General features: G+C 42.3%; 1 protein-coding gene across 1 annotated transcript in view; it reads left to right on the forward strand.

The window, feature by feature from the left end:
• Positions 1–1,658: 1,658 nt before the first annotated feature.
• Positions 1,659–26,702, forward strand: part of ST8SIA4 (ST8 alpha-N-acetyl-neuraminide alpha-2,8-sialyltransferase 4) — a 64,228-nt gene continuing 39,184 nt past the window's right edge. The window contains exons 1-3 of the mRNA XM_086629510.1: positions 1,659–2,033; positions 7,461–7,592; positions 19,082–19,339. Coding sequence (XP_086485636.1) covers positions 1,921–2,033; positions 7,461–7,592; positions 19,082–19,339 — 503 coding nt within the window. The 5' untranslated portion in view covers positions 1,659–1,920. The remainder of the gene's footprint in view (positions 2,034–7,460; positions 7,593–19,081; positions 19,340–26,702) is intronic.

The following is a 26,702-nucleotide window of genomic DNA, read 5'->3' on the forward strand; positions in this document are numbered from 1 at the left end:
GCGACTGTCTGACATGAATTGTGCCAAGTGAAATTCGATGTTCACACTCACAGATAGAATGGGTTTTTCTCCTTTTGTTGCGGATGCTATTTAGAGGTCACTTTCTGAGACTAGGTTATCAGAGCCACAGCAGAGAAGAGCACAGAAAACACAGCTTAATCTGGCTTGTGTGGAAGGAAATCACAAAGTTTCCATTCCGTTCCACTGAAGCTGAATTAAACCTTTCCTATTCAACAAAATTGACTTTTAGAACATAACAACTATTAGCAGCCCTGACATTCTCAAGGATTTCTCTAACCTTTCTTCACTTTTAATACCTATGAGGGAATACTCTCTTGGGAAAGAAAAATCTGTGCTTATCTCGACAGTTGCTTGCATCTTGCTGTGAAATATCTGTTACCAAACAGTTCTGGAGACAGCGTTATCAGACTAAACAGATCCAAGGAAGGTTCTGTCATCCCATAAACTCCTGCTTTTAAAATAAGTTAAAAGGAGTCACACTAGATTTGTCACAAACCCTTCCTAAATTCCCGTGGGAGAAGAGTGATATTGGTGTTGAAGTCTTTTCCATAAATGCAAATTTAAGGGCTGTGGGCAGATCCCTGTCACACAGAATAAGGATAGTCCAGGACAGCCCAGTCACTTCGAAGAGGGCAAAATAATACTGACAAAAGTGGATACAGTTCATAATTTCTTTTTCATGTTGCATTATGCATTTTAAAGGGATTTTTTTTTGCTTTGTTTTGGGGCTTGTTTTTTGTTTGTTTGTTTGTTTTGGTTTGGTTTGGTTTGGTTTATGGGTTGTTTTTTTTTTGCATTTCAGAGAAATCGTCCTAGCAGAAAGAAGCAGGAAAGGAACGGCCATGCTGAGACCGCGTAGATGAAACAAGACAGTGCTTCCTCCCGGGGGAGCGGAGGTTGGGCGGCGGACTTGGCCAGGCGCCGCGGTTAACCTTCCGTTGAGGGTGCGCGAGGACCCTGCCGTTTTCCTTACACTCCCGCCTCCCGCATTCTCACTGGTGCCGGGGCCGGGGTTGCTGCCGAGGTGGTGCTCCGAGGCTGGGAAAAACCTCCAATGCCCTTTTCAAGCTCCAGCCGTCCATCGAGGGAGAGGGGGAAAAAATCAAGAATTGACAAAACCCGTATCCTCTTCAGAAAAGGAAGCTTGTCTTTTTAAGTGGCACTGCACTGATACTCCTTTACTCAAAACAACAGGCGACGGGGTACAACGGGCTTCAAGGGGAGAAAGATACCCCCTCCCCACAAACAGCGGGGCTACAAAGGCGGGGCCTCCATCCTCCGCCCAGTGGATGCCGCCCATGTGCTCCCGTTCCGCGCCGCGCACATCCCGCTGCCGCGGACACCAGCAGCCAGGCCATCATCAAGCTGGGACTGCCCCTTACCGCTGCGGCGGCCCGCGGCGCGGCGCCGGCGCCAGGGGCCCGCCCCCGCGCGGCGCCCATTGGCTGCCCTGCGCCCGCCACCGCCCCGCCGCGGGGAGGGAGGTGCCAGCGTCGCCCCCGGGCCGTCGCCGCTGCGATCGGAACGGGGCTGCAGTGGAGTAGGACCCGGAGGTAGAGCGGAGCTGCGACGGAAGGAGCGGCTCGGCTCGGCTCGGCTCGGCTCGGCTCGGCGCAGCGCAGCGGCGCCACGGACTTGTTCCCCCGGCCGAGGAGAGCGAGCCCGCTGCCTGCGAGCCCGGCTCCTAGGCAGAGGAGGACAGGGTGAAAGAAAGACAAACTAAACGCCAGCCAACCCTCAGCATCTGTGCCCGCGTGATCTTCGTTTTTTCTTCTTTGAATTATTTCGGAAAAAAAGATTACTGTGTTTTTGGCTATTTGTGCCGCATGTGGAGTAGTTTTCCTCACACCCCTGACAAACAAAGGAAGAGGGGGAGGGGGACCGCGTTTCGCAGAAGACATGCGTTCAGTCAGGAAAAGGTGGACTGTGTGCACGATAAGTCTCCTCCTCATCTTCTATAAGACGAAAGAAACAGCGCGGACCGAGGAGCGCCAGGAGGCACCGCTGGCCGGGTAATTGCAGAGCGCCGCGCTGGGAGGGCTCTCCGAGGGGGCGACGGGGCGATGTCGCTTCGTAAGGTCGTCCCCCGGGCCCCACACGTGTATTCAGGTCATCCGGTGCTCCCTGGGCTGTGACCTCCTCCCCTGCGGTGTCACCGCAACTTCGCGATCTCGCTGGTCGGCACGGGAAGTGGGGGGGAGGGCGCGTGCGGGACGAGGGTACCGCTGCGGGTCGGGTTCCGAGCGGGTTCGGCTGGCGGAGCTCGGCGGCTTCGGGCTGGGAACAAGGAGGAAGGGGCGGGTGGGAGGTTGCCCGGTGCCAGGGTGGCGGCTGGGGCCGAAATAGGGCGCGCCGGGGAAGCTCACCTGGCCGGGGCTGTTTCCTGATGGCCGAGGTGGTGGTGGCGGCTGCCGGAGCGCGTTGTGCCTTGTTTCCTGCTTTGGGAGCCCTTCAGAGGCTGGGGTGACGGAGTGCGCGGCCGCTGGCAACTCCAGATGGCCCCTGCTTCCGTCCTTGAAGTTTGCCTAGGAACTGTGCTTAACTTTGCTGCTCCTTGGGGATGCTTGCTTTGAGAGCGTGAGAGACACCCCCGTTAGCTCCTGAGGATTATCCGCTGGGAACTCGTCCCTCGCTGAGACCCTCTGTTTCGTATTTTCTCTCTGCTGCCTGTCTTCGGTTCAAAATGTGAAAAGCCCATTGCCATTTTTCTTTTTGCACCTCGGCTTTCTCTTTGTCACGCGTTGAGTTTGTGTACCTGCATGCCTGTATGGCTCATTTTTCTCCCAAATTGCAGCATCTGTGAATTGCATCTGTGAAGATGTTGGGTTTTCAGCCAAGCTTGTTTCTCCTTGGAGGGCTATACTTTATTTTTGTTTTCACAGGAGGGATTAATAAATTCCGTGGTGACATAGTGAAATCAGCAAAGGTGTGGGGAGGGGCTCACGCTTTCTGTTTGCTTGTCCAAATCGAGTGAGGGGAGATACATTCAAAGCAGATTTTTGTCCTTTGGTGTAAGCCCTTCCTTGCCTTAATTTGAGGAAAAGACGTAAGGATGTTGTAGGTGCCCCGTACGGGCCTGGAGAAAGCTGGGGCAATTACAGTCTACTTCGTAACCCTTTCGCCCCCGCGGTCCCCAGAGTTAGAGGCAGAAAGTGCACCCTTCTTCCTCAGCCGTTGTCCGGGCAGGCCGGGGCGGCCGCGGGACGGAGGCACCTGGGCACAGCTGGGCGGTGGCCGCGGCACCTCCCGGGAGCAGCGGGTGGCCTTGCTTTTGTGTATGTATGGTTGATGATGAGGTTTGCTCCCCTTGGTATCAAAGATTTTCACAACTGGCTGGTAACTGTTCCTCCTGTTCAGCCTGGGTGTAAGCCTAGTTTCTGCCACGATGCTGTGGTATCTGCGTGCTTACGAGATTTCAAAAGTTTAAAATTTTGGGGTCATAGGTGTGTAAAAATGCATGTGAAAGTGAATATGTGAAGGAGAATCGACATTAAAGACACCGATGTTTGTTACTATATACTTCTTCCTGTCAGACTAGAGGTAGCTGCTAAAATGATTCATAAATTTAGTCACTAGGTAGAATCCATTCATATTTTTAAAAAAAGCTCCCTCAAGCTTATGAGATATTATTTGACACTATTTAAAAGGTACTAAAATGATGATTTACTATTAAATGAAAGAAAATAAATGTATTTATACATAAAGATGTATGTCCTTAACAACACTTTAAAATATAGCTGTAATGTACTTCTGCCAAGTCATTTAGTGATACCTCTGCTTCTTTGGTGTCAGTGAGACTTTTTATGTAGTATGGTGCTACTCACTTTGGCTAAGGATATTGGAATATAGTTTCTTTTCCCAGCCAATTGTCCCATCTACTACTGTACAAACCAGGAACCCCCACCAGGTGTTCTACTGGTATCTGCTGCCACTATTGATGTTACAGTTGCCTTTCTCCTGAAGGAAGGACTCAGGCCACATGGGAAAGCAAAGTCAGTTTTCTGTGAGATGTTTTAGTTCCAGAAGTATCGCTACTGCACAACTGTGAGTGCGTAAGGTGGCCCGTTTTATGGTTATTAGTGACACTTCAGTTAAATCCAAAATGGACTATGTGTGATTCCAAAGTATGTGATAAACCTTAAATGAGCTGTGTTCTCATAACAAAGTTTGCTAGAACGGTAATTGCAAAAGCATGTCCTTCTTTAACTGGACAGTAATGTCCCTTTAAAGGTTAAGCAAGTAATGAAACACGCATATTATGTGGAATACAGTGTTTCTTAAACAGTGTTATCTTCTGCTGTTATGGAATATGTTTGAAGACAGTTATTTCTATTTAATGAACTGTCTTCAGGAGAAGAGATAATTTTATTGTATTGGTCCAATGGTCACCAAGGCAAGGTAATTCGGAATGAAGGTTGACACTGTCAGCCACAAGTTTGTGTTACGCTATGGCAGCTGTTTCATTTACATCAGAGAGGATTTGCAGTCATTCTAGAAGACACGAAGGGTCCCAAATTTATTTCACTGTTGTTTAGACAGTGAAGAATTTTCTGGAGCAAACGTAGCTCTTTATGTGTTAGTTTATTTAGTATTATTTTAAGCGAAAATTAAATAATACCAATAGAAGGAAGAGAAGCGTGTAAGTGAATACCTTTGTGTTCATAATAGAACTTTTACACAAAATGCCTATGACTTATTTTAGCTCATGAGAACATAATATAACATTGTTTTACAGTACAATCTATATAGCTCACTGCAGACGTAAATTGTGAGTGTGGAAGACAACTGCATTTCAAGTGCTACAGTGTTTTAGGTGTAGGCAACACATTTTGTTGCTGAGTTTTGTCACCTGTGTCACTGTTAAAGTGTCTACTGGTAACGTTTAACTCTGCACAAACTGGAGACATTTCTGAAGTACTTTTAGACTGAGTAATTTACCTGGATCTATTTTGGTAATTTTCCTTTAGAGGCATACACTCTATGCATCTAGAAAATATATGCAGGAAAATATATGTAATAAATATATTTACAACCATAATGGAAAATTTTTAGGGAATAAACCATTTTAAAATAGCAAGAAGACTTAATTACATTTTGGTTATTGAATTTTAGGACTTCTGCGGCATCCTCCTATGCCCTCAAGTTAGCGTGTTTTGGATAATACAAAACATACAGAGCTTGTACCTACATGACTGCTTAAAGTTGTAGGTTTTTCAGTAGATGGCACTCTTACCTATGAGTCAGTGCAATGTCAGTGCTGCAGCATGTTGGCATAGAGGGGATGAGGCAGAGAACATTGATAGTAATCAGTTTTGCTGAAGTGTATAATACTGGTTTATTAGTTACAGGGGCTTTTGCAATCATAGCAAATGACTGCATTTAGCACTTTTTGCAAATGACTGCATGTTTATCAGTTTTGTTATTTAGCTTAATTAATGTCCCATTGCAGACTAGTTTGAGTTTTAGTCTGCTATATCATTTACCAGATACTAATACTTTATATATCTACTGCAGTAATGTTGCTGTAGCTCTTGCTAAGGACCAGGATTCAATTGTTTTAAGAACTTGCAGCCACAGGAAAACAGGAGTCATTGATTCCCTGGAAAACTTACAGTCTCATATCTTTTCTGCTTTGTTGGGTGAATGGCTAGTGATCAAAAGTTCTGTACTTGCAAGCTAAGTGTAGTTATTATTGGCAGTATTTCAGAGCATGAAGAGATTTCTGCATATGCTACTGAGATACAAGACATCCTACATGTTTTATCCAACAACTTTGATATATTTATGATTAACAGCTATGTTTGAACTCAGCTGAACGTTGCTCTGGCACTTAAATGGAAACAGTATGGAAGATAATGGAAACGTATGGAGATAAAAATAGATTTCGAAACTAAAACCTTAAGTTGTCCTTGCAGTATTTTAGCTTCTCTGTCACATTTGTGTGATGATCAGGTCCCCAACTCCTCTGGTCTCCTTCAGCGAAGTCCCATCTGGGTCGCCAAAACTGTTACCGAAAATCCAGAATAAGAAACTTATCAACACCAATGGGATGTAGATAAGCAGACACTTCTTTATTGTGGCGCTGGGCGCACGGGGGATATCTCCTCCTAGCATGCACACCTTGCACCAAAATTAAACTTCTTATATAGAGCTTACATATGCAAATCCATTAGGTAATCATACATAAACATATTATTTCCCGAAAATCATTAGCATATTCTCCTCCTATTTCCAATTCTGCGCAATAAAAGTTAGAATCATCTAGAAATGAGTCTGGGGTATAATATGGGTAGGTGGTCCGTGAGTTGGTGGTCGCGATCTCCCGCTGCCGGAATTAACTTTTCCTGAAGTTCACGGTTTCTGACAGGTACCCATAGACCATTATGAAACCGTTACGGTTGGCTTTCTTCATCTTCATTAATTTAGACCTTGATAGCTACATGCATTCTTCTAGTTCTATGTAGGTATCATAAATCAGTTTACAAATCAACTTGTGCTTTGTACTACATGTTCTTACTAGCTGATTCTGACCTATCCCTTTCGTCCTGGTACAAGGCTATACAGGGAGTTTCATAGCAGCATATGATTACTATACGAGCATACTTTTCATCAGAAAGATTTCTTATAATCCTATATTATTAAAATCAACTACAAACCATATTAATTACAAACTATTGATTGAATTTTAATTACCAAAACTCTAAGTATCAGTAACACTATTGGCTTATACCATTGCAACTGGTAACATTATGATACCTCATCAGATGTTCAGTGGTCATCACCCACAGCTTACTACATTATAATTTTTTTTAAGGTTAATTTACCAAAATTTATAAATATGATAAGATTGATGACGAGGATAAGACAACTGGAGTTGTTTGAATGTGTGCATACAAAAGTTTCAGAAAGTCAAAATTTTGTGGTTCCTATGCTGTTAAACTTCAGAATTCCATGTGTTAAAGTCTTTTAGTATCAATAGGAAGTAAAGGGAGTCTATTAGGCCATTGTTGTAGAACATGAGCAATTGCTGGGGGAAGGTTTGAAAGTTAACACTTAATGCAGTTTAGTGTTAACTAAACTAGTGTTTCCAATTTAGTACTGGAAATTTGTAACATAGATGTGCAGAATCTGCCTCATAAACATAAGTTTGGTGCAGGTTCACAATTTGGAGTTTATTGTAATTTTTTTAATGTCTGTTTCATTACAAATACCAACATATTTAAGCTATTAAATTGCATGTTCAAGTATTAGATAGAGGTGTCCCATAGATTACTCACAGGTATGGTTTATTTGCTTTGGCAAGCAGAGTAAGTCTGAAGGAGAGAGAGCTGCCTCTTTTTGTTGTAAATAAAAGGAAGTATCACTGGTGCTTGTGAAGTAAATTACTTAAATTAGAGTTATGCTTGATGTAATCATGTCTCTTCTATATTGCATTGCAGAGATGGTGAACTGAGTTTGAGCAGAACAATGATCAATATCTCTGATAAGGTAATTCAAAAGAGTGGCTCCTCAATCTTCCAGCATGTTGTAGAAGCTTGGAAAATCAATTCTTCTTTGGTACTGGAAATAAGGTGAGTGTCTTAAATAAAAAGTGGCTTATTTTGTATTACCTATAATTCTTTTCACTTCATATTGCCTATAATTCTTCTGGTCCGGAAAATAGTAATTTGCTTTACAGTTGCAGGTGGATGTTATTATAACGGTACATATTTAGAGTGCGACGTTAAATGCAACTAAATTGCATTAGACTCCACAGTCGAGTCATCCTTCATAAGAATAAAAAAAATGTTTTCACCTGTCTGTGTCAATCAGACCCGTGCAGTCAATACCTGCTTTACACCTGTCTATGTTTGAACTGGTGGTCTAGAACTGTGTTGCAGTCAGTGGTGAGAAATTAGCAGCTTTAGGACATGATTTCCTCTCATCTGAAAGGTCTGGAGTAGGACAGATGGAAGTACCCTGAACATACCAGTTTTTCTCCCTTAACTACAAAGGGAGTTTAGGCAGGCAACTTAGGTGTAGGAGTCAAGAGCTAGGATGTCAGGTGCTGTGAGTCCAGCCCTGTCTGTGGCTGGTCCAAGTTACAAGGTCCGGTGTTGACAACACCTGTATCTTATGCAGTTTTCTTTCCTTTAGGCTCATGCTGAGGGAGGAAACACAGTAGCAGAGTTAAAGTGAGTGATAGTTCTGATGCGTCTTAGTAGTTACAGTGGGTCTACTCACCTTGGGGCTTGAGATAAGGGAAATCAGAAGCCTCTTAGTGTGTTGTATTGTAATCATATCTTCCCTGTCTTAATCAGGAAGGTGGCCAGTGAGAGAAGTGTATGGAACATGGGTTGGCAATGTGGAGGGCTAGGAGTGTTGCATTCTGTAAAAAAATGATAGAAAGTAACTATTTTTAGCAGCAATCACATATCAGAGTAGACTTGATTTTCTGAATATTAAGATTTTGAATAGGAATTTGATCTCATTAATATGTGCTTTCTATGTTATTTCCTTTTTTTTTTTCTTAAAGGACAGCCTACAAAACCCTTAAACAGGCAGTGCTCCTGTATATGAAAGCGTAGCTTCTCTGAATGAGGAACTTATGGGTTTTTTTTAATGACTACTATTTTATGTGCCTAATTCTAAAACATGCAGAAGATACAGGTAGCTCAGAAATGTACAAAGCTGTAATAAAGGACTTATGTTCTGAAAGTCTTGTGCTACGATGGACGTAGTGCAGCTCTGCTGTGAAAGCCAAGGAACAGTGTCAGGAACGGAAAGAGTGGCAGGATTTGGACAGGCAGCAGAGTGATACTCTGAAGCCGGCAGCTGTGTCTCAGCTGCCTGGCAAGTGCTCAGTGGAACACTGTGAAGTCCCCACTCCCAGACTGCCTAGACTTAGGGATCCTCAGGCACTCGACTGCTCCTCAGGCACCTGGGTTTCCTACTGTTGAAGACCTGGTGGTCCCCTTAAAATGCAGCTGAGGTGCAGCTCAGGAACAGAGTTTCTTCCAGGACCATCTATTCAAATGCAGCCTGTTTGACCAGTGTATGGTTGTTCCGTAAAGGCTAAGTTCTACTCCAAGGTTGTCCAGGAAAGGTAAGCAGATTTTCTGTATCAGTAACAGTTTTTAAAATTTATGTACATATAACTGACAATTTAAGTTGGAGAAATACTGAGTAACTTCAGGAGAATACTGTTGAAATTTCAAATCATAGGTTCTGGTTCTGACAATTAGGAAAAAATAGCACACTGTTTTACTTGTGAAATAAACTGATTTGAAAACCAGTGATTGACTATAAGTAGAGACAAGTAACTCTTTCCAGTCGTTTTGTTAAAAAATTAAGTGTCATATTTCAGAACAATTTAAAACCGATACACCTTGGGGCTCAAGCCAAACAACAAACAAGTAGAAATATGACAATATTTTTTGATTAAAATGGAGAGAGAAAATGAAACTTGGGTTATGCTCATTATTCTGTACCTGTATCAAAACCTGTATCAAAAGCAAAATACATCATTTAGACAAAGAGGTAAAACACCAGAGAATGCCATAATGTGCATCATCTCAATCCACTAAAATCATGAGTTTCAAAACAATTTTTTTCCCTATTGTTGGTGTGGGGGGTAAAGTTCTCTCATTTTATAAATTACTAATGTGCTCTTAAGAAGTATCACGACGTGATTATGTGATGTTTTTTTAAAATTATATGAGGAAGAATGTGTTTTTGTCTCAGGAGTACAGTGAAGAAAAACAGGAATCTTGTACGCTGGTTTAAGGAGTAAAGGTTCCACTTTATCAGCATAAAGATTTTCCGTACAGTAGACAGCATAAGACTGAGGTTATTTGTCTGCATTGCCAGTCTTGTTTTGATATGAAGTAGCTACCATCATGAACATCGGGGCAGAGAGCAGGTCTTTTCAGTGAAACCAGTAAAAGATTTTATGTTAATGTGACTTGGGGCCAAAAGTGGATATAAATTATAAGTGCTGGGTTTATGTGAAAGGGTTTTGGTAGCAGGAGAATGGCGTCACCCCTTGTAACTTCCTGGGCTCCAAAACCCCGGTCGGATGGGTCTCTGGCCACCAGGTCGGACCCCCATCCCCTCAGGCCAAGGTAGGGCCATCAGCGCCTCTGCCAATGCTGCCCCCATCCCGCCCCTCCCCTGCTTCCTGGGCGGCGGCTGCGCGTGGCCACGGTGGTGCCTCTTGGAGAGCTCAGATGGGCCCTGCGCCGGTGCCACTGGGCAGAGTTTGTCTGGAGAGGACTGAGATCTGAGAGAAACGTCCACACAGACACCAGGTCAGTGCTGATGGAACGGGGCGAGGTGTGGTGGAGCTGAGATTCCCCTGCAGCCCATGGCAAGACGGCAGCGGCCCTCCTGCAGCCATGACAGACACGGTGGGAGAGACCTACTCACAGCCCGGGGAGAAGCCTGCGCTGGAGCAGAGATGCCTCAGCCTGAAGGAGATCGTAGAGAACGAGACTCACGACAAAGGAGAGATGCATCTGAAGCCTGTGGAAAGACCTACGCTGGAGCGAGTGGCAACTCCCTAAGAAGATGTGACTCTGTGGGAAAGAAGCTCGTGCTGGAGCAATCTGATGGGTAAGGATTGCATCCTGCGGGTAGGACTCACGTTGGAGAAGTCTGTGGACTGTCCTGTGAGGAGGGGATCCACTGGAGCAGGGGAAGAGAGTGTAAGGAGTCCTCCTCCAGATGCCGCAGAAATAACTTGTGATGAACTGACCTGCAATGCCCTCATTCCCAGTGCCGCTGTGGGAGGAGGTAGAGCTGGGAAGAAAGGAAAGGAGGGAGGGGGGAGGTGTTGTTTTTAAGATCGGGCTTTGTTTCTTATTATCCTCTCAAGTAACTGTTAATAAATTGAATTGATATGTCCCCAAGCTGAGTGTGTTTTGCCCGAGGCCATGGTTGCTGGGTGATCCTTCTCCATTCTTATCTGGACCTTCAGGCCTTTTGCTACACCTTTTCCTCTCCACCCCACTGAGGGAGAGGAGTGAGCAAGTGACTTCGTGATAGCTTAGTGGCTGGGCTAAATTACAACACTGTATGAAAGGAATCATTGCTACTAGCCAGCCGTATTCTTTCCAGAAATCCTCTTTGCTGCTGTGCATAGCACATTCAGTTGTGGTACTCAGTGGTAAGGGAGGGAAGTTTAGCATGCATTTTCCTTGAGGAAGCCCTATGCAGCCCCTTGTGATACATGTTCCGTTCTGATGCTGACTAAATGTGCCTTCTTCTTTCACTTTTACAGGCGGTTTACTGTACACTTTTCTTCCTTGTCACAGCAGTAAAAAGCATTTTAGCTGTAAATGTTTTTACACTTATGGACCTATCACAACTAACTTCAAAGGTATCTAGCAATCTGCTAGAGTGTTCTCATGGTTAAACTAGCTGTTCAGCCCTCCAGAGTACAGTACATGCACTGTGTAGACCGTGAAGATGATTCATATTCTATTACTGCACCTGTTATTGTGAACAGTGGTGGTCTTGTGGTGTGAGGTTGACCATAGCAAATAACATTAAAGAGAAACAAAAAAAAGCTAGTGTCTGTTGAGTAATGTATAAAAAGTTATCCGTTCTTAGCAGTGGAGAAATAATTTGTGAAACCATTAGTGTACAGCATAAAGACAATTCATAAAACTTATAATCACCCATAAATGGCAGCTGCTTTTGTGTGTTACATCAGCTTGGCACCCACATTAGCAATTTTAAAACATGGAAAATATTTGATAGTGTGTTTTGCATGATGCAAGGACTGTTGATCAATGGTGTGTCTGGACCTAAGTGGCTGGTAGCTGGAATATTATGCTTTGCTGTTGACTTTGTTGACTATGGGCATCATCTCTGGTCATCTTTTTTTCGCTCAGTTTGGTGACCAGTCTATCATTCTCAAAGGTCCTATGAATTGTTGGCAAGGCTGGGCTCATACAGGAGTCAATGAGTGAAAAATCTCCTTTATCAGTGCCCCATGGGAGGATGAAAAGCTTCCATTGGGTTTCTGGCATCACAAGATGCTCTCTGGGACTGCAGCGAGAAGAGGTGGTCTAGGGAGTGTAGCAGCACTTTTGGGAGGGCAGCAGCAGCCCTTTGGAGGTGTTAAGCAGGCATGAGAAGAAAGAGCTAGACTTTCTGTGATTAAGTTGGAAAAGATGGGTATTATTAATTACTTGAGACTGTAGCAAACTTGCTGCCTTGCCCATCATGATTGCACTAGTGGGAGAGTGATTTTTCCAACTGATGTTACCTTCTAATTGCTGACAACTTTGAAGAATAATTGGTAATTCCTGTGCCAAAGAAGACGACTGCTTGCTTGGCTCCTCTTCTGTTTGAATGATTTTAGTCCTGAAGAAGGGAGAGAATCTACCTTCTGCAGGTTTTGTCTTAAGTCCTTTCTACTCTCTATATTAATGTAAAGGTTTTACAGTTATGGAAATTAGGAAATTTCAGTTGTATTGAAGGCTGTACTTACAGAAAGGAGAAATGTGGCTGAAATGGTACCAACCTGTTTGGGGAAGCCTTTGACGCAAGACTGATGGCAGCATATCTGTGACCTGTGTGAAAGGAACTACAGTCTTGACATCTCAGTGTGTGACTTTCTTCTTCCACTTGTTTTTGATTAAATATGGGCTTTTCTGTTGGAAGGACCAGATGAAGGTTTTGGATTGCAGGAAGGCAAAATAAATTTTTTTAAAAAGTGTCAAGGATGTATTTATCTCTTTGCAATGTAACAGAGAACTCGATGAGTTGAAATTTCGTGTCAGAAAACTGTGAAAACTTGTAAGATGTTAGCAGCATCATAAAAAAATAAGTGCAACTTCCTCCTCAGATTATTATCACTGTGTCTTTCTCAAGTGTAATTTGAAACAGCTACCATAAGTCCTTGAAATGCAAGTAATAAATGCTGAACTGGCAATAGAGCAGTACAATTGTTCTGAGGCTTTTGGGGATAGTTGCCTTGTTTCCTTCAGATTTTCGGTGTCTCTAAGTCATGCAAACTGGGTCTCTCTAGTCTGGTTTAGTCACAGTAAACCTTAAAGTTTTTTTGCTCCCTTAGACCTTTGCCTCAACTGAAAATTCAGTATTCACTGTCAGTTAGGGTGATTAACTCCTTTGACTCCCTTCTTTGGATTCTAACTTGCTTAAATTAATGAAAAGCTGACCTATGGTTGGCCTTCATATGGTAAGCAGTGTTGGGTCACACTATATTTAGGAGCCCTCTTTTCTTTTTGCATCCCCACTGAAGATTTGTGCCCAATTGATATGTGCTTCAGCTACTGAAGTGACCTTTCTGGTCAAGGGAGAGTGGGGTGCCCTGAAGTGTGTAAGGAGGGCTAGAATGGAGACAGATCAAGACAGCGGTTTTCCTCTAATACGGCTCTTCTGTTTGTGTGGTCCTCCATGGGCTGGGGAATGCCAGGAACTTTTCCATGGTTGGTTGCAGTTAGGTGTGTTTTTAACAAATCTAAATCTTAGAGAATTTTCAAAATTAAATAGAAAGAAGTAAGAATCTACAATAACTTCAGTGAAATAAGAGTCTCTTGGGAGTGAGATGTCACTGGACATTTACTAATTATATATCAAAAGGATTTTCTATGTTTTGTTTGTCTTATGAAGAAAAAAAAAAGGAAAAAAACCACCAAATGAGTAAAAAAAAATCTGAAACTTGAAGACTGTATTTGGTTTAAGAGAAATCTAAAGTCAGCACTTAAGCAAACTGTTTAGTTACTGTCAAAGGGATGAGGACTATTTAGAAATTGAAACACTTATTTATGATCAGATGCTTTACAAAGCAAATAAAACCATTTGGATATAAATAAGCAATAACCCTCTGGTAATAAACAGCTCTTTAGAAAAATAAAAAAATAACAATTTTTTTGTTTTGGTAGCATGTGAAAAATCCTCCCTGTAGTTGCATGAAGTGCGCATTCAGAAACATAGAGCTTAACTATTAAACTGTGGTTAAAGGTCCTAAACTGATCTGAATTTATTAAAAGTCTGCTTGTGATCAATTTGCATAGAGAAAGCATAAAAGGAAATACGGGAAAGAAAATATAATCAAACTAAACTATGAATTTTTCCCTTACTCAGACATACAAATACAGTTTGGTCTTAAGTACCTGTTTCTCTTTCAGTGCTAGAGGCAAGCACAGAGCTGTAGAACGCTACCTGTTTTGGACAGGACTATATTTAGTGTTGCTTAATTACAAAACAAAACAAGAACTACACAAGAACATAACTTGCCCTTGTAGATGGCTACAGCTCCTGTTGGCCTCTTGAGGAGGAAGTGGGGACTGTGAGTGTTTGCGTCTGTGTTGGGTTTGGCTTCAATATGACTGAAATGGAGTTTTAAGAAAACTTCAAGGAAAGCAGCAGTAGCTGGCAAAAAGTATGCTGTACCTAGATTGTAGTCCTTGGTGATTTCAAGGGCTGAGAGCCACCTTCTGCCTTCCAACTGGGGAGTGCAAAGCAGCATGAGGACTTGCTAGGGTTAGAGTAGAGTAATTGGAAAATCAAGTTCTTTAAAGACCTGTGTGAACCAGCCTGAGGAAGTCTGCAGGAGAGCAACAGGAGTGATTGGAGATCTACAACAGGTGACTTGTCCAGTTAAAAAAAAAAAGTTTCAAAAAATATTGGATGACTTCTTAGCCTCAGGTAAATAAAGGCTATTGCCAAGAGTAAGGAATAGCTTGTCCTCCACAGGCAAGGTGTAAGGAACAGTAACAGGCTACATTTGCTACAGTTGCTATGGGAAAGGTCTGAGCTAGCACCAGGAATATTGTGCTGCTGGTAAAGCTAGGGAAGCACTGATGTAGACTGTGTGGGGAGTTTTCCAAGTCCCTGCCATGTGAGGTTGTTAGGAATATATTAGATAAATATGGGCTGGGGGTAATGCAAATAAAGGCACATCTTCAGTGTGGGCAGAGTGTGGACTAGGTAATCACTTAGTCTGTCTCTATTTCCATAATGTGGTTGCTGGTGAGCTAGCCCAGCTTCCTGGGTACTGAGGATGCACTTCAGGGGCTTCCCATCACGGCTGGGGCCCAGACAAGTCCAGATGGCCCAGCAGCAAGGATTTCTGGCATTGCCTTTCTTGAAAGGAAAGATTTTCCCAGGAAAAGTGTTGGAGGTCGTATTTCAGTGTTCTTGACATTGTCTAAAATTATAAATTCATTTGTAATCTCAAAAGTCAAATGTGTTGATTTATTTTTTTCCCTTAATCCACACAATTCTGAGGCAGGTGAGGGAGAGTATGGCATTGTGTAATAGTTATGTAGTACAAAGACTGTAGTACAAAATAAACCCAGAAAAATGCACATAAGTAGAAAAATGTCACCGTGTTGCCTCAGAACTGTGCATATTTATATCATTTGGAAAGCTGTTCAGAGACAATGCTGTCTGTTACATGTACTTTATCAGATAACCAGGAGTTGTAGTTGGTATTTAAATGTTATGAACATCTGTTTCTGGTTATCAAAGAAAAACTCTAGGTCAACCACAGATTGCAACACTTCTGTTTCTGTGAGTCATGTAAACATGTTGCCAACAGCTGCTTAGCTTCAGATAAGAGTGAGCCCCGTCTGCCTCACCTACCCGCAAAGGGCTCAGGCTACACCCCAGATGCAGTTTTATTCATCCAAACAAAACTTGAAGACCACCTCAATTAAAACAGTTTCTTTACACATTTTAGCTTAAGGTTGCAGAGCACCTTTTCATCAAGGTTTGCTAAAAATCATGCTGGTTTTTTTTCCTTCCTCTAATTGAGCCTACTTCAGAATTTTATATGCAGCTGGATGTGGATTAGCAGTTGTTTTAAATTATTTTGTCATGTCTATTTAATCAGAATAACCTTGTGCTATTTTTAGTGCTCTTTGTGGGACAGAGCAGAGTTTTAAATGAGTTATTATTATTAACCTGCATCAAGAGTGACTGAGACACTCATGCATGTACTTTCAATTTTTGTCATATCCCTTAGTAAATTTTTTTTCTCTTAGCACTTACATGAAAATGAGAAGTACTACTATCCCCATGGTAGAGATGAGTCAGTAGCACAAAGGAACTTAAAAAAATAGCATGAACATCTGCATTCTTATTAATATTTATTTCAGTATTAAAAGATATCTGGATATAGTCAGATGAATCAATTAACATAATTTAATGTTAGCATTATTACACATCTCTTATGTAAGATTCTTATGTGTACTGTAATACCTGTGTATACATTTAATTGAGTATGCCACTGACAACTTCACGTAAGAAAACATTTTTAAGTATGTGAGAAGACATTAAGATTCAGTGACTTTTGCCTATCTCAAAATCTTACTTAGACCTTTTGGAAATTTCAGTTCTGTTAAATTAGTGGTTGATCTTCTGAGCCTAAGTCAGGTCCACCTGAAACGCTTTGGAGGACTTGTATGAGCATGTGTAAATGCATAGATAGATAAGTAAATTTTGACTGTAAGTAACTGATTTAATAGTGGAATTCAAGGTGCTTTTATTTTTTTGACACTGTTTGCATAACTTCACTGCCTTCCTCTTATGTTTTAGAATAATGCACAAGGTACTGTATTCATGCACAAGTGTCGCTACTTGTTTGCTAACAGAAACAGTATTAGGCCCATTTGTTCTAGATATCGGGGATGAGTGCTTTAAATTACTGAGGTGAATCTTCTGGTGATCACGTATGACTTTTTTTAGTCAAAGCCCTATGTTTCTGTACATTTCACATAATTTCTTTTGCTTTTTTAGACTCATTTTTTGCCACTCCTTCCCATGTCAGAGTGCATGTGAAGTGAGTGTCTGGATAGCTTGGCTGATGCTATTGATAACTCTTGGTACATTCATCTTTTCCTTTACAGCCACAGCTCTGGTAGCTCTGTTCTTAGGTAATGAAGAATTTTAGTCATTTTTACTACTGCTAGACTGGGCAGTTCCTTCTTTCTTGCTATTTTTCTTTTTGTAGCAATTTATATATCTGTTACAGAGTACCCACAAAATGAAGCTTATCAAACCCATGGAGATTTTAAGTCCATTCAGCTTAAAAGGCTGAAGTGGAGTCTTCATCTTCCTTTTACAGAAATACCTTGCCTGGCCTTAACAAAAACTTTATACAGCTCAGGATTTTAACACTGTGTATGCTGCTCTTTTATTCTGAGTCTCTCATGCCTCAGCACAAGCTTTCTTTGCTGTGATGCTGCTGCTTCATTCATACATGACAATAGTAACAGACAGCCCAAGATGTTCTTTCTTTTTTTTTTTTTTTTTTGGTCCTGGTTTAAGAAATGGGAGGAAACACTTGAAAAAATATTTTTATCATGTTTCACTTCCCCTGTGGCTTTTAAGGTCAGTTCCAGGGTTAGTATTTTGTGTCACTGGTTTTAAGATTCAGACATATTTTTCCCTCTTGAGGCAGTGACACAAGAGCTGGCTGGTGAGCGTGGTGTTCCTATAGTTCATCTCTGTTCACTTGTGGAAAATTATTTCCCCTTTATGTCTCTCAGTAGATGTTGCAACTGCTAGGGTGACATCTGTAGTTATTTCTTCCTGTTTTGATCTGCTCTGAGGAAGTTCTGCTCTAAAAAGTTTCTTCGTAAAAATAGCGTTCTCTTACTCAACAAAATGTCTATTCTGTTTTAAATTCCACCTTATTTGCTGACAGTAGTGGAAAATATAAAGTTACTGTTTTTCTTCTTGTCTTGTTAGAGTTGCAGAAGCTAAAGTTTATATTAGAATTAACACGTAGTGAACACTCTGCCCCAGCTCAGCATTCCTTATCTGTTCCACTTAAGTACGTGCTTAAGCTCAAATGCCATCTTGGTGCCTCTTCACAACCATACACGCTTCTCAGAGCAGGGATGGACACAAGCTTGTAAGGCTTTGCTCATTTGCAATCCTGAGCTACCAGTGGCTTCTGCAGCTCTGGTCTAGAGTCCTTCCTACTAAGGATAAATGTGAACTGAAAAGTGCTCTACACAACCAGTGCAAGTATCAGACCTCACATAGCTGCAGTCATTACAAGTGTCTTTTTTTTTGAACTTATGTATTGATCAGTTTTTAGACTCCTGCCCCAACCCCCGTAAGCAGGTACAATTACCATGACTAAACTTCTTCAGCTGACTTTTAAGTGGACGTTCTTCACCTGTTACTTGCTGTGGACTGGGAGTGTATAACTGTTTAATTACCATAGTTCACTTGACACATGGTAGCTTATTAAACCCTCATATCTTGATCACGTGTGTCTGAATGCTGCTAATAGTTTAAACAATTACTTGCAGAGAAGATAAAAGATTGAACTAACCTAGTTTAAAGCAATGATGGAGTTCATAAGTGTTTCTCTGAGTTCAGCAAACACCTTGAGTAGACCCTGAGCTGCAATAATTTGCAGTATGTTTTTAAGCTGATTTTGTTTAAATTGGTACAAGAGACTGTGGGTGTTTTTATTTCAAGTTAATTAGGGTAACTTTGGCTGGACTTCAGTTAATTAGGAGCAAGTTTATGCTAAACTGAATAGGTTGTTCTTATATAAGAAATAAGAATCTATTCTCTTCTGAAATAAGAATCTATAAGAAAACATGGCCATTCCTGAACCAAGCTGATTTGTGGGAGATGAGATTATATTGAAACATCTATTTCCTAAATCATAAATACGTCATATATTTAACTATGTTTCTTTGATGTTGCTATGAAAACAAACTGCTCTGGTCCTTTTTTCAAATACGTATTTATTCTGAAGTTTTGTAAAATAATCAAAAAATAGTATGCCTTCTAATTTCCAAAGTCATATTCCCTTGGTCTCTCAGTGCCTTTGTGAAGTAGGAAGTCGTTAAGCTCTATCATTCCAGTATTTACATGGTATATTGTAACGAAGATTTGAACTCTGTCCTAACAGCTTTGCTCTAACTCCATCCTAGAGCATGGGAAATGACCATAGTCTGACACAAGCTATACTCTTTGCTTTATGTTGTATGCTCTGTACAGTCTATATTACTAGTAGATAAACTCCATGTGAGCAGTGAGCATTGGGTTTTATCTGTGCGTTTTTCTGTCAACCCAGGAAGAACATTCTTCGATTCTTGGATGCTGAAAGAGATGTCTCAGTGGTCAAAAGCAGCTTCAAGCCAGGAGATGTAATCCACTATGTACTGGACAGACGTCGCACCCTAAACATTTCTCGGGATCTGCACAGCCTTCTCCCTGAAGTTTCTCCAATGAAGAATCGACGATTTAAAACGTGTGCAGTTGTTGGGAATTCTGGCATCCTTCTGGACAGTGGATGTGGAAAAGAGATTGATAACCATGACTTTGTAATAAGGTGAGTTTTCATGTGCTGTTGAAGATAGAGCCTGCTATGTTTCTTGGACAAAAGCTGGGAGAAATGTTTTAATCTGAGATTAAATCTGATGATTGCAGGCATTATCTGAAATTAGTCTGAAACAGTATCCATCACTGTGTGGTTCCCCAAATTTAAATACGTGCCCAATACGTTGACAAGAAGATTATATGAAAATAAAACAAGGGCCAGAGGAGAGACATTTGTGCTACTTATTTTTGTTATTTGTTGTTTTCATTCCAGACAAAATAAATATTCTTACAGAGGCTGTGGTGAAATAAATGCAAAATGTTTTCTCTTTCAAAAATACGATTTCTTAGCTGTTACCCAATAAAATGGCCTATTGTAAATTATTACATGTAAATTACCACTTATGTGCAGCATGGGGTAAAATTTCAGTGTGATGTATTGATATTGAACCAGATGGCTGTAATTAAGGTAATTGAAAGTCATACGAGGCAGCCCAACCAACAAATGTGGTAACTAGAGCCACCAAGAAAAAAAGGCGCGTGGTGGTAGTGGGTGACTCCCTCCTGAGAGGAACGGAGGCACCCATCTGCCGACCCGATGCGCTGTCTCGGGAGGTATGCTGTCTCCCGGGGGCTCGTATCAGGGATGTTGCCGAGAGAATAGCTAGCCCCATACGGCCCACAGACTGTTACCCACTACTGGTGTTTCATGTGGGTGCCAGTGACACAGCTGGCAGCAGCCTGAAAAACATCAAAAGGGACTTCAGGGCCCTGGGTGCAGCAGTCAAGGACTCTGGGGCACAGGTAGTGTTCTCATCAGTGCTCCCAGTTGAGGGGCAGGGACCTGCAAGGGCCAAACGTATCTGGCAGGTCAACTCATGGCTCAGGGACTGGTGTTACAGCCAGGGCTTTGGGTATTTTGATCACGGGGTGATTTTTGAGAAGCCTGGGTTGCTAGGGGCAGATGGCGTGCACCTAACTGAGAAGGGAAAGAAGGTGCTTGGACAAAGGCTTGCCAGACTTGTCCAAAGAGCTTTAAACTAGTATTGCTGGGGGAGGGCGAGCACGGTTCAGCCCACCGCTGTCGGCATGGCACCAGTGCCAGCACCGAGGGTCCAGAGGCTGAGGAAGGATCGCAGATATGTTCAAATGAACTTACACTGCCGTCCAAGAGAACCTCTGTCGCTCCAGCCAGCGAGTCGGCTTTGTCGGGGGCCCAGCTGAAGTGTATGTACACCAACGCACGCAGCATGGGAAATAAACAGGATGAGCTGGAGATGCGTGTACATGAGCAGGGCTACGACCTTATTGGCATCACGGAGACATGGTGGGACGACTCCTATGACTGGAGTGTCAACATGGAGGGGTATAAGCTTTTTAGAAAGGACAGGAAGGGGAGACGAGTAGTGGGTGTTGCTCTCTACGTCAGCAACCGGCTGGAGTGCGTGGAGCTTCGCCTGGGGTCGGAGGAGGAGCTGACAGAGAGCTTATGGGTCAAGATTAGAGGACGGGGACGGATAGGGGATGTTACGGTAGGGGTCTGTTACAGGCCACCTGGCCAGGAGGACAGAGCAGATGAGGTGCTTTATAGCCAGATAGGAGCAGCCTCGCGGTCACAAGCCCTGGTCCTCATGGGGGACTTCAACCACCCTGACATCTGTTGGAGAGACAATATGGCAGGGCACAGGCAGTCCAGGAGGTTCCTGGAATGCGTGGACGACAGCTTCCTCTTGCAGGTGATAGAGGAGCCGACAAGGAGGGGTGCCATGCTTGACCTTGTGCTCACCAACAGGGAGGGACTGGTGGGCGATGTGAAACTTAAGGACAGCCTTGGCTGCAGTGACCACGACACGGTGGAGTTCAAGATCCATGGGGCAGCAAGGAAGCTATACAGCAAGCTCTGTACCCTAGACTTCAAGAAGGTGGACTTCGGCCTCTTCAAGGACCTGATGGGCAAAGTGCCATGGGAGGTGGCCCTGGAGGGACGAGGGGCCCAGGAAAGTTGGTCCACATTCAAGGAGCACCTCCTCCAAGCTCAGCAGAGGTGCATCCCGATGAAGAACAAGTCGGGCAAAAAGACCAGGAAGCCCGCGTGGATGAGCAAGGAGCTCCTGGACCAACTGAAAATGAAGAGGTTAGCCTATAGAGGGTGGAAGCGGAGACAGATAGCCTGGGAGGAATACAGAGAAGCTGTACGAGTGACCAGGGATCAGGTGAGGAAGGCTAAAGCCCTGAAGGAATTGAATTTGGCAAGGGATATAAAAAGCAATAAGAAAAGCTTCTATAGGTATGTAGGGGACAAAAGGAAGTCCAAGGAGAATGTAGGCCCCCTCCGGAAGGATACTGGTGCTCTGGTTACCCGGGACATGGAGAAGGCTGAGTTACTCAATGACTTTTTTGCCTCAGTCTTCACTGATAAAGCCTCTTGTCTTACCACCCAAGCTGTGGAAAGAACTAGCAGGGACTGTGAGGATGAACCACGGCCCACTGTACTTGAAGAGCAGGTTCGGGAACATCTGAGGAACTTGAAGGTGCACAAGTCCATGGGACCTGATGAGATCCATCCGCGGGTCCTGAAGGAACTGGCGGATGAAGTTGCCAAGCCACTGGCCATTGTATTTGAGAAGTCGTGGTGGTCTGGCGAGGTCCCCGATGACTGGAAGAGAGGGAACATAACCACCATTTTTAAAAAGGGAAGCAAGGAGGACTTGGGCAGCTACAGGCCAGTCAGCCTCAGCTCTGTGCCTGGCAAGGTCATGGAGCAGATTCTCCTGGGAACCATGCTAAGGCACATGGAGAGCAAGGAGGTGGTGGGTGACAGCCAACCTGGCTTCACCAAAGGCAGATCGTGCCTGACCAACTTGGTGGCCTTTTATGATGGGGTGACAGCATCGGTGGACAAGGGTCGACCAACGGATATCATCTACCTGGACTTGTGCAAAGCTTTTGACACTGTCCCGCATGACATTCTTCTCTCTAAACTAGAGAGGCATGGGTTTGATGGATGGACCACTCGGTGGATAAGGAATTGGCTCAATGGCCGCACTCAGAGAGTAGTGGTCAACAGCTCGATGTCCAAGTGGAGATCGGTCACGAATGGCGTCCCTCAGGGGTCCGTGTTGGGCCCGGCCCTCTTCAACATCTTTGTCGGTGATGTGGACAGTGGCATGGAGTGTACCCTCAGCAAGTTCGCTGATGACACCAAGCTGTGTGGTGCCGTCGACACACTGGAAGGGAGGGATGCCATCCAGAGGGTCCTTGACAGGCTGGAGGGGTGGGCCCGTGTCAACCTCATGAAGTTTAACCAGGCCAAGTGCAAGGTCCTACATCTGGGTCGTGGCAATCCCAGGCACAAATACAGACTGGGTGGTGAATGGACCGAGAGCAGCCCTGAGTAGAAGGACTTGGGAGTACTGGTGGACGAGAAGCTCAATATGAGCCGGCAATGTGCTCTTGCGGCCCAGAAGGCCAACCGCATCCTGGGCTGCATCAAGAGGAGCGTGGCCAGCAGGTTGAGGGAGGTGATTCTCCCCCTCTACTCTGCCCTTGTGAGACCTCACCTGGAGTATTGCATCCAGTTCTGGAGCCCCCAACATAAGAAGGACATGGACCAGTTGGAGAGGGTCCAGAGGAGGGCCACGAAGATGATAAGAGGGCTGGAGCACCTTTCCTATGAGGACAGGCTGAAAGAGTTGGGGCTGTTCAGCCTGGAGAAGAGGAGGCTCCGGGGTGACCTTATAGCCGTCTTCCAGTACCTCAAGGGGGCCTACAAGAAAGATGGGGAGAGGCTGTTCAAGAGGGCCTGTTGTGATAGGACAAGGGGTAATGGTTTTAAGATAGAGGGAGGTAGATTCAGATTGGATATTAGGAAAAAATTTTTTACCATGAGATTTGTGGAACACTGTAACAGGTTGCCCAGAGAGGTGGTGGATGGTCCATCCCTGGAGACGTTCAAGGCCAGGTTGGACGAGGCCCTGAGCAACCTGATCTAGTTGGAGATATCCCTGTTTGTTGCAGGGGGCTTGGACTAGATGACCTTTGAAGGTCCCTTCCAGCCCTAACCATTCTATGATTCTATGATTCTATGCATCTGAATCCCTCTATATTGCTCTAAAAATATATCTCTTCAGTTTGTGCAAAAATGTTAATATACTTCATTTTTTATTCGTTCTTCAGACACACACAGTAGAATACCTTTGGACTTCACATATCAATAGAAAATAAAGAGGAATAGCTGGCCTCATTTGGCAGCCTGGCATTATATGGGTATAGAGAAGGTTGGGCAAGAAGATAGGTTGTTTTGCTTTTGAAGCCAAAGTTTCTCTTGGTTTGATCTGAGAGGGGTGAAAGGACAGAAAACAGTATAGAAATAGTTGGTCATTGCGAGTTACTTGATTTTTCTTTTCTCACCTTGAAGAAAGATGGTGGCAAACAAAAATATTAAAAGGATATGGAAAAGAAAAATTACAGTTTTTCAGTACATAAATTAAAACAGGATATAGACGTGAAAGTTGTATTTTATTTGAGATGTACTAGCAAGTGACAACTGAAACAATAACACATCACTCTTTCATTTTCCTTACTTGTTTTGCTTGTACCACTATAGTCTTTCAAATTAACATCTTTATTGCAGAACGAATCCAAAAATAAATACCACATTTTTAAACCATATTTAGCCTATGGCATGCTTTTGTGCTCTCTGTGAGATTGTGAGTCATTTAACAGAACTACAGAAAAATTTAGAAACTAGATTTTCTAGATGGAAATTTTCTTTCAGAAGGCAAGGTACGTGCTTAAATCATGTGCTGAATTTCTTTGAAGTTATCTCCATTCTCTTCCCCGTGTTTTAACTAGCCATGAAACTAGGCAACAATATCTGATAGGAGATTCTAACTAATTCAAGCCACGTGGAGTAAAGATAATCTTAAAGTTTTATGTATGAATAAAAGAAGAATGGTGAAGCTTAATAGGAACATCAGGAAGTTACTGTTGCTAACCAGTTATTTAGACTGGAAAAAAATCTCTCATATGCTGTAAGACTAATAAAGTGATCATCAGTATAACAACTGGTTAGTCTAATGATGTTGTGCATAGTACATCTGTCAGCTTCTAGGAATAGAATACTTGACCCTGCACCCTATAGAGAGTTTCAATACAGGGAAATTTTTGGATTTACAAATTGAAGTTAAAACATTTTAGAAGTTCACAGATTATCTCATAGGTTAAGCTGCATGATAATTATGTATGTTTGGATGGATGCATAAGTACGTAACATCTGTTAAAGAAAATAGCAATGAATTCATTTGTATTTTGAGTTAAATAAAAAAGCAAAGCATTCTTCAGAGATATAGTTTCCTACATTCCTTCTATTTGAAAAAAAGTTATGCACAACATGATATGTCATCAGGTGATCTAATAGTACTGGCATACTTGGTAACCACTCAGCTCTATTGCTATCAAGATTCTGGTATTAAAATGTGCCATGACACTTGTTACTCTCTTTGCTTTCAGCTGATTTATCTACAAGTAAAATGCACTCATTCTACTCACCACCTGATGTTATGAAAAGCAGTTACTGTATGTACTGTGTGCAGCTAGGTGTATAGGCTAGTGAATGAAATTTTTGTGGAATCTCCTGTTGCTGAGTGCATTATGCCCTCGTGCTGTGACAAGTATGTCATATTATTTTGGCTAAATATATTATCCAGTTGATTTTGATAGTACCATATGTTCTTTCTGAGATCTGAAACAAAGGTGTATGGTTTTAACAGATTTGTTTCTTAGAGCAGCAGTTCCAATGTTAGATCTAACACCAACAATACCATTAATTTAATGATAAAACTGGTACTGAAGATCTGTGATAGTGAAAAGGACACAAGAGACATCCATCAGTGTTTGCATTACAGTACAATAAACTCAATATCCTGAATTTTAATGCAAATATAAAGATGGTATGAAGATGTTAGTAATAACTAATAAAGATACTGAATATGTGCTTTATTAAGGGTAAAGAAGAATGTCAGTACCTAGCACTTCAATTAATTTAAGTTTGATTGTATCTGTCAATGTCTTTGAAAGTGATCCAAAATTACTAATAACTGTCCATCTTCCTTTGAGATATTCCACCTTATTCAGTGCCTTCTATATAACGATGTCTCTGAAAGAACATTGATCCAGCAGAGACACTGAATAATTAGAATATTTCTATTATAAAAAATGTTTAAATATAGGCATCTAAAGTAGAGTCAAATAATAAGCATGCCTGCAAGCCAGCATATAATTCTGTTAGCAAATTTTATAAGTAAAACAGTTCTTCTTTAGACATGTTTGAAAGTGCAAAAATAAGGGTCATTTTTGCAAGCAAGGTTATGTCTTGTCAGCATAAGCAGATTTACTGTATTTACTGAACATTTTAAAGTGTCTTGGTTTTAATTACTTGATCACATAAGGCTTTATTTTGTTCTCACAGCATCAGAAATCAAGTCTAGGGACATGTCTTCTAGGATAAAATGAATTAGTTCCACAAGTTAAGGGAAGTCATGCCTATTTTGATGGTAGAAAACGTGACCCATCTAGTTAAAATGGGAAGCAAGGAGACTTTATGCTGTTAAAAACCCCCTCTGCTGACTATGAACTATTTCCCATTTCCAGTATTCCTTTGCTTTTACCTCTTATGTTTTTACACCCTGTTAAGTGACTGTTGATCCTTGCACCTCTGCTTCTTTTGTACTTGTGAGCTAGAGCATTGTGGTACTATACCCAGAAAAGGTCTGAATCATTCTAAAATTCGATTCCATAAAAAAAAATAGGATTAAAATATGAGATAATCAACCAGATTACATTTAAAACGTATAAATGGCATAGTGCTGTTGCAGGAGATGATTTTTTTCATGGTACTGTTTTCAGCTGTTTCTCTAGCTGTGTTGCATCAGATATATGGTGGCCTCCCCCTATGAAATTTAAATGCAATACATCTTATTCCCCCATTGTCTACACTTTCTCATGCTAAAAGTCTCATGGCAGGGCTCTGTTAGCTGTTACATCTTAAAGAATAGATGAACTTGTTATAGTAATAAGTACATTTTGAAATGCAGTAGTTACATAGGACTTCCTGAAAAATATGACTCTATTTTGGATAAGTGTAAAATAATAATACTAAATATTACCAAGTAATAACTTTTAGATTCCTGAAATTACTTCTGGCAGCCAGTAAGTACCAAGAAGAATTCAGTTCAGCTTTGGATTCAGAATTTGAGACATGGCAAAGATAAGAAGAAATCTCTTTTTTTTTTTTTTAAAGTTAGTGAAATTCAACTTTCATGATGGGAACTATTTTGGAGTTACTTATTTAAAAAGCAAACAAACAAAATCCCCCC

This window comes from Tauraco erythrolophus, chromosome Z (assembly GCF_009769465.1).
Source record: "Tauraco erythrolophus isolate bTauEry1 chromosome Z, bTauEry1.pri, whole genome shotgun sequence".
Lineage (NCBI taxonomy): Eukaryota > Metazoa > Chordata > Aves > Musophagiformes > Musophagidae > Tauraco > Tauraco erythrolophus.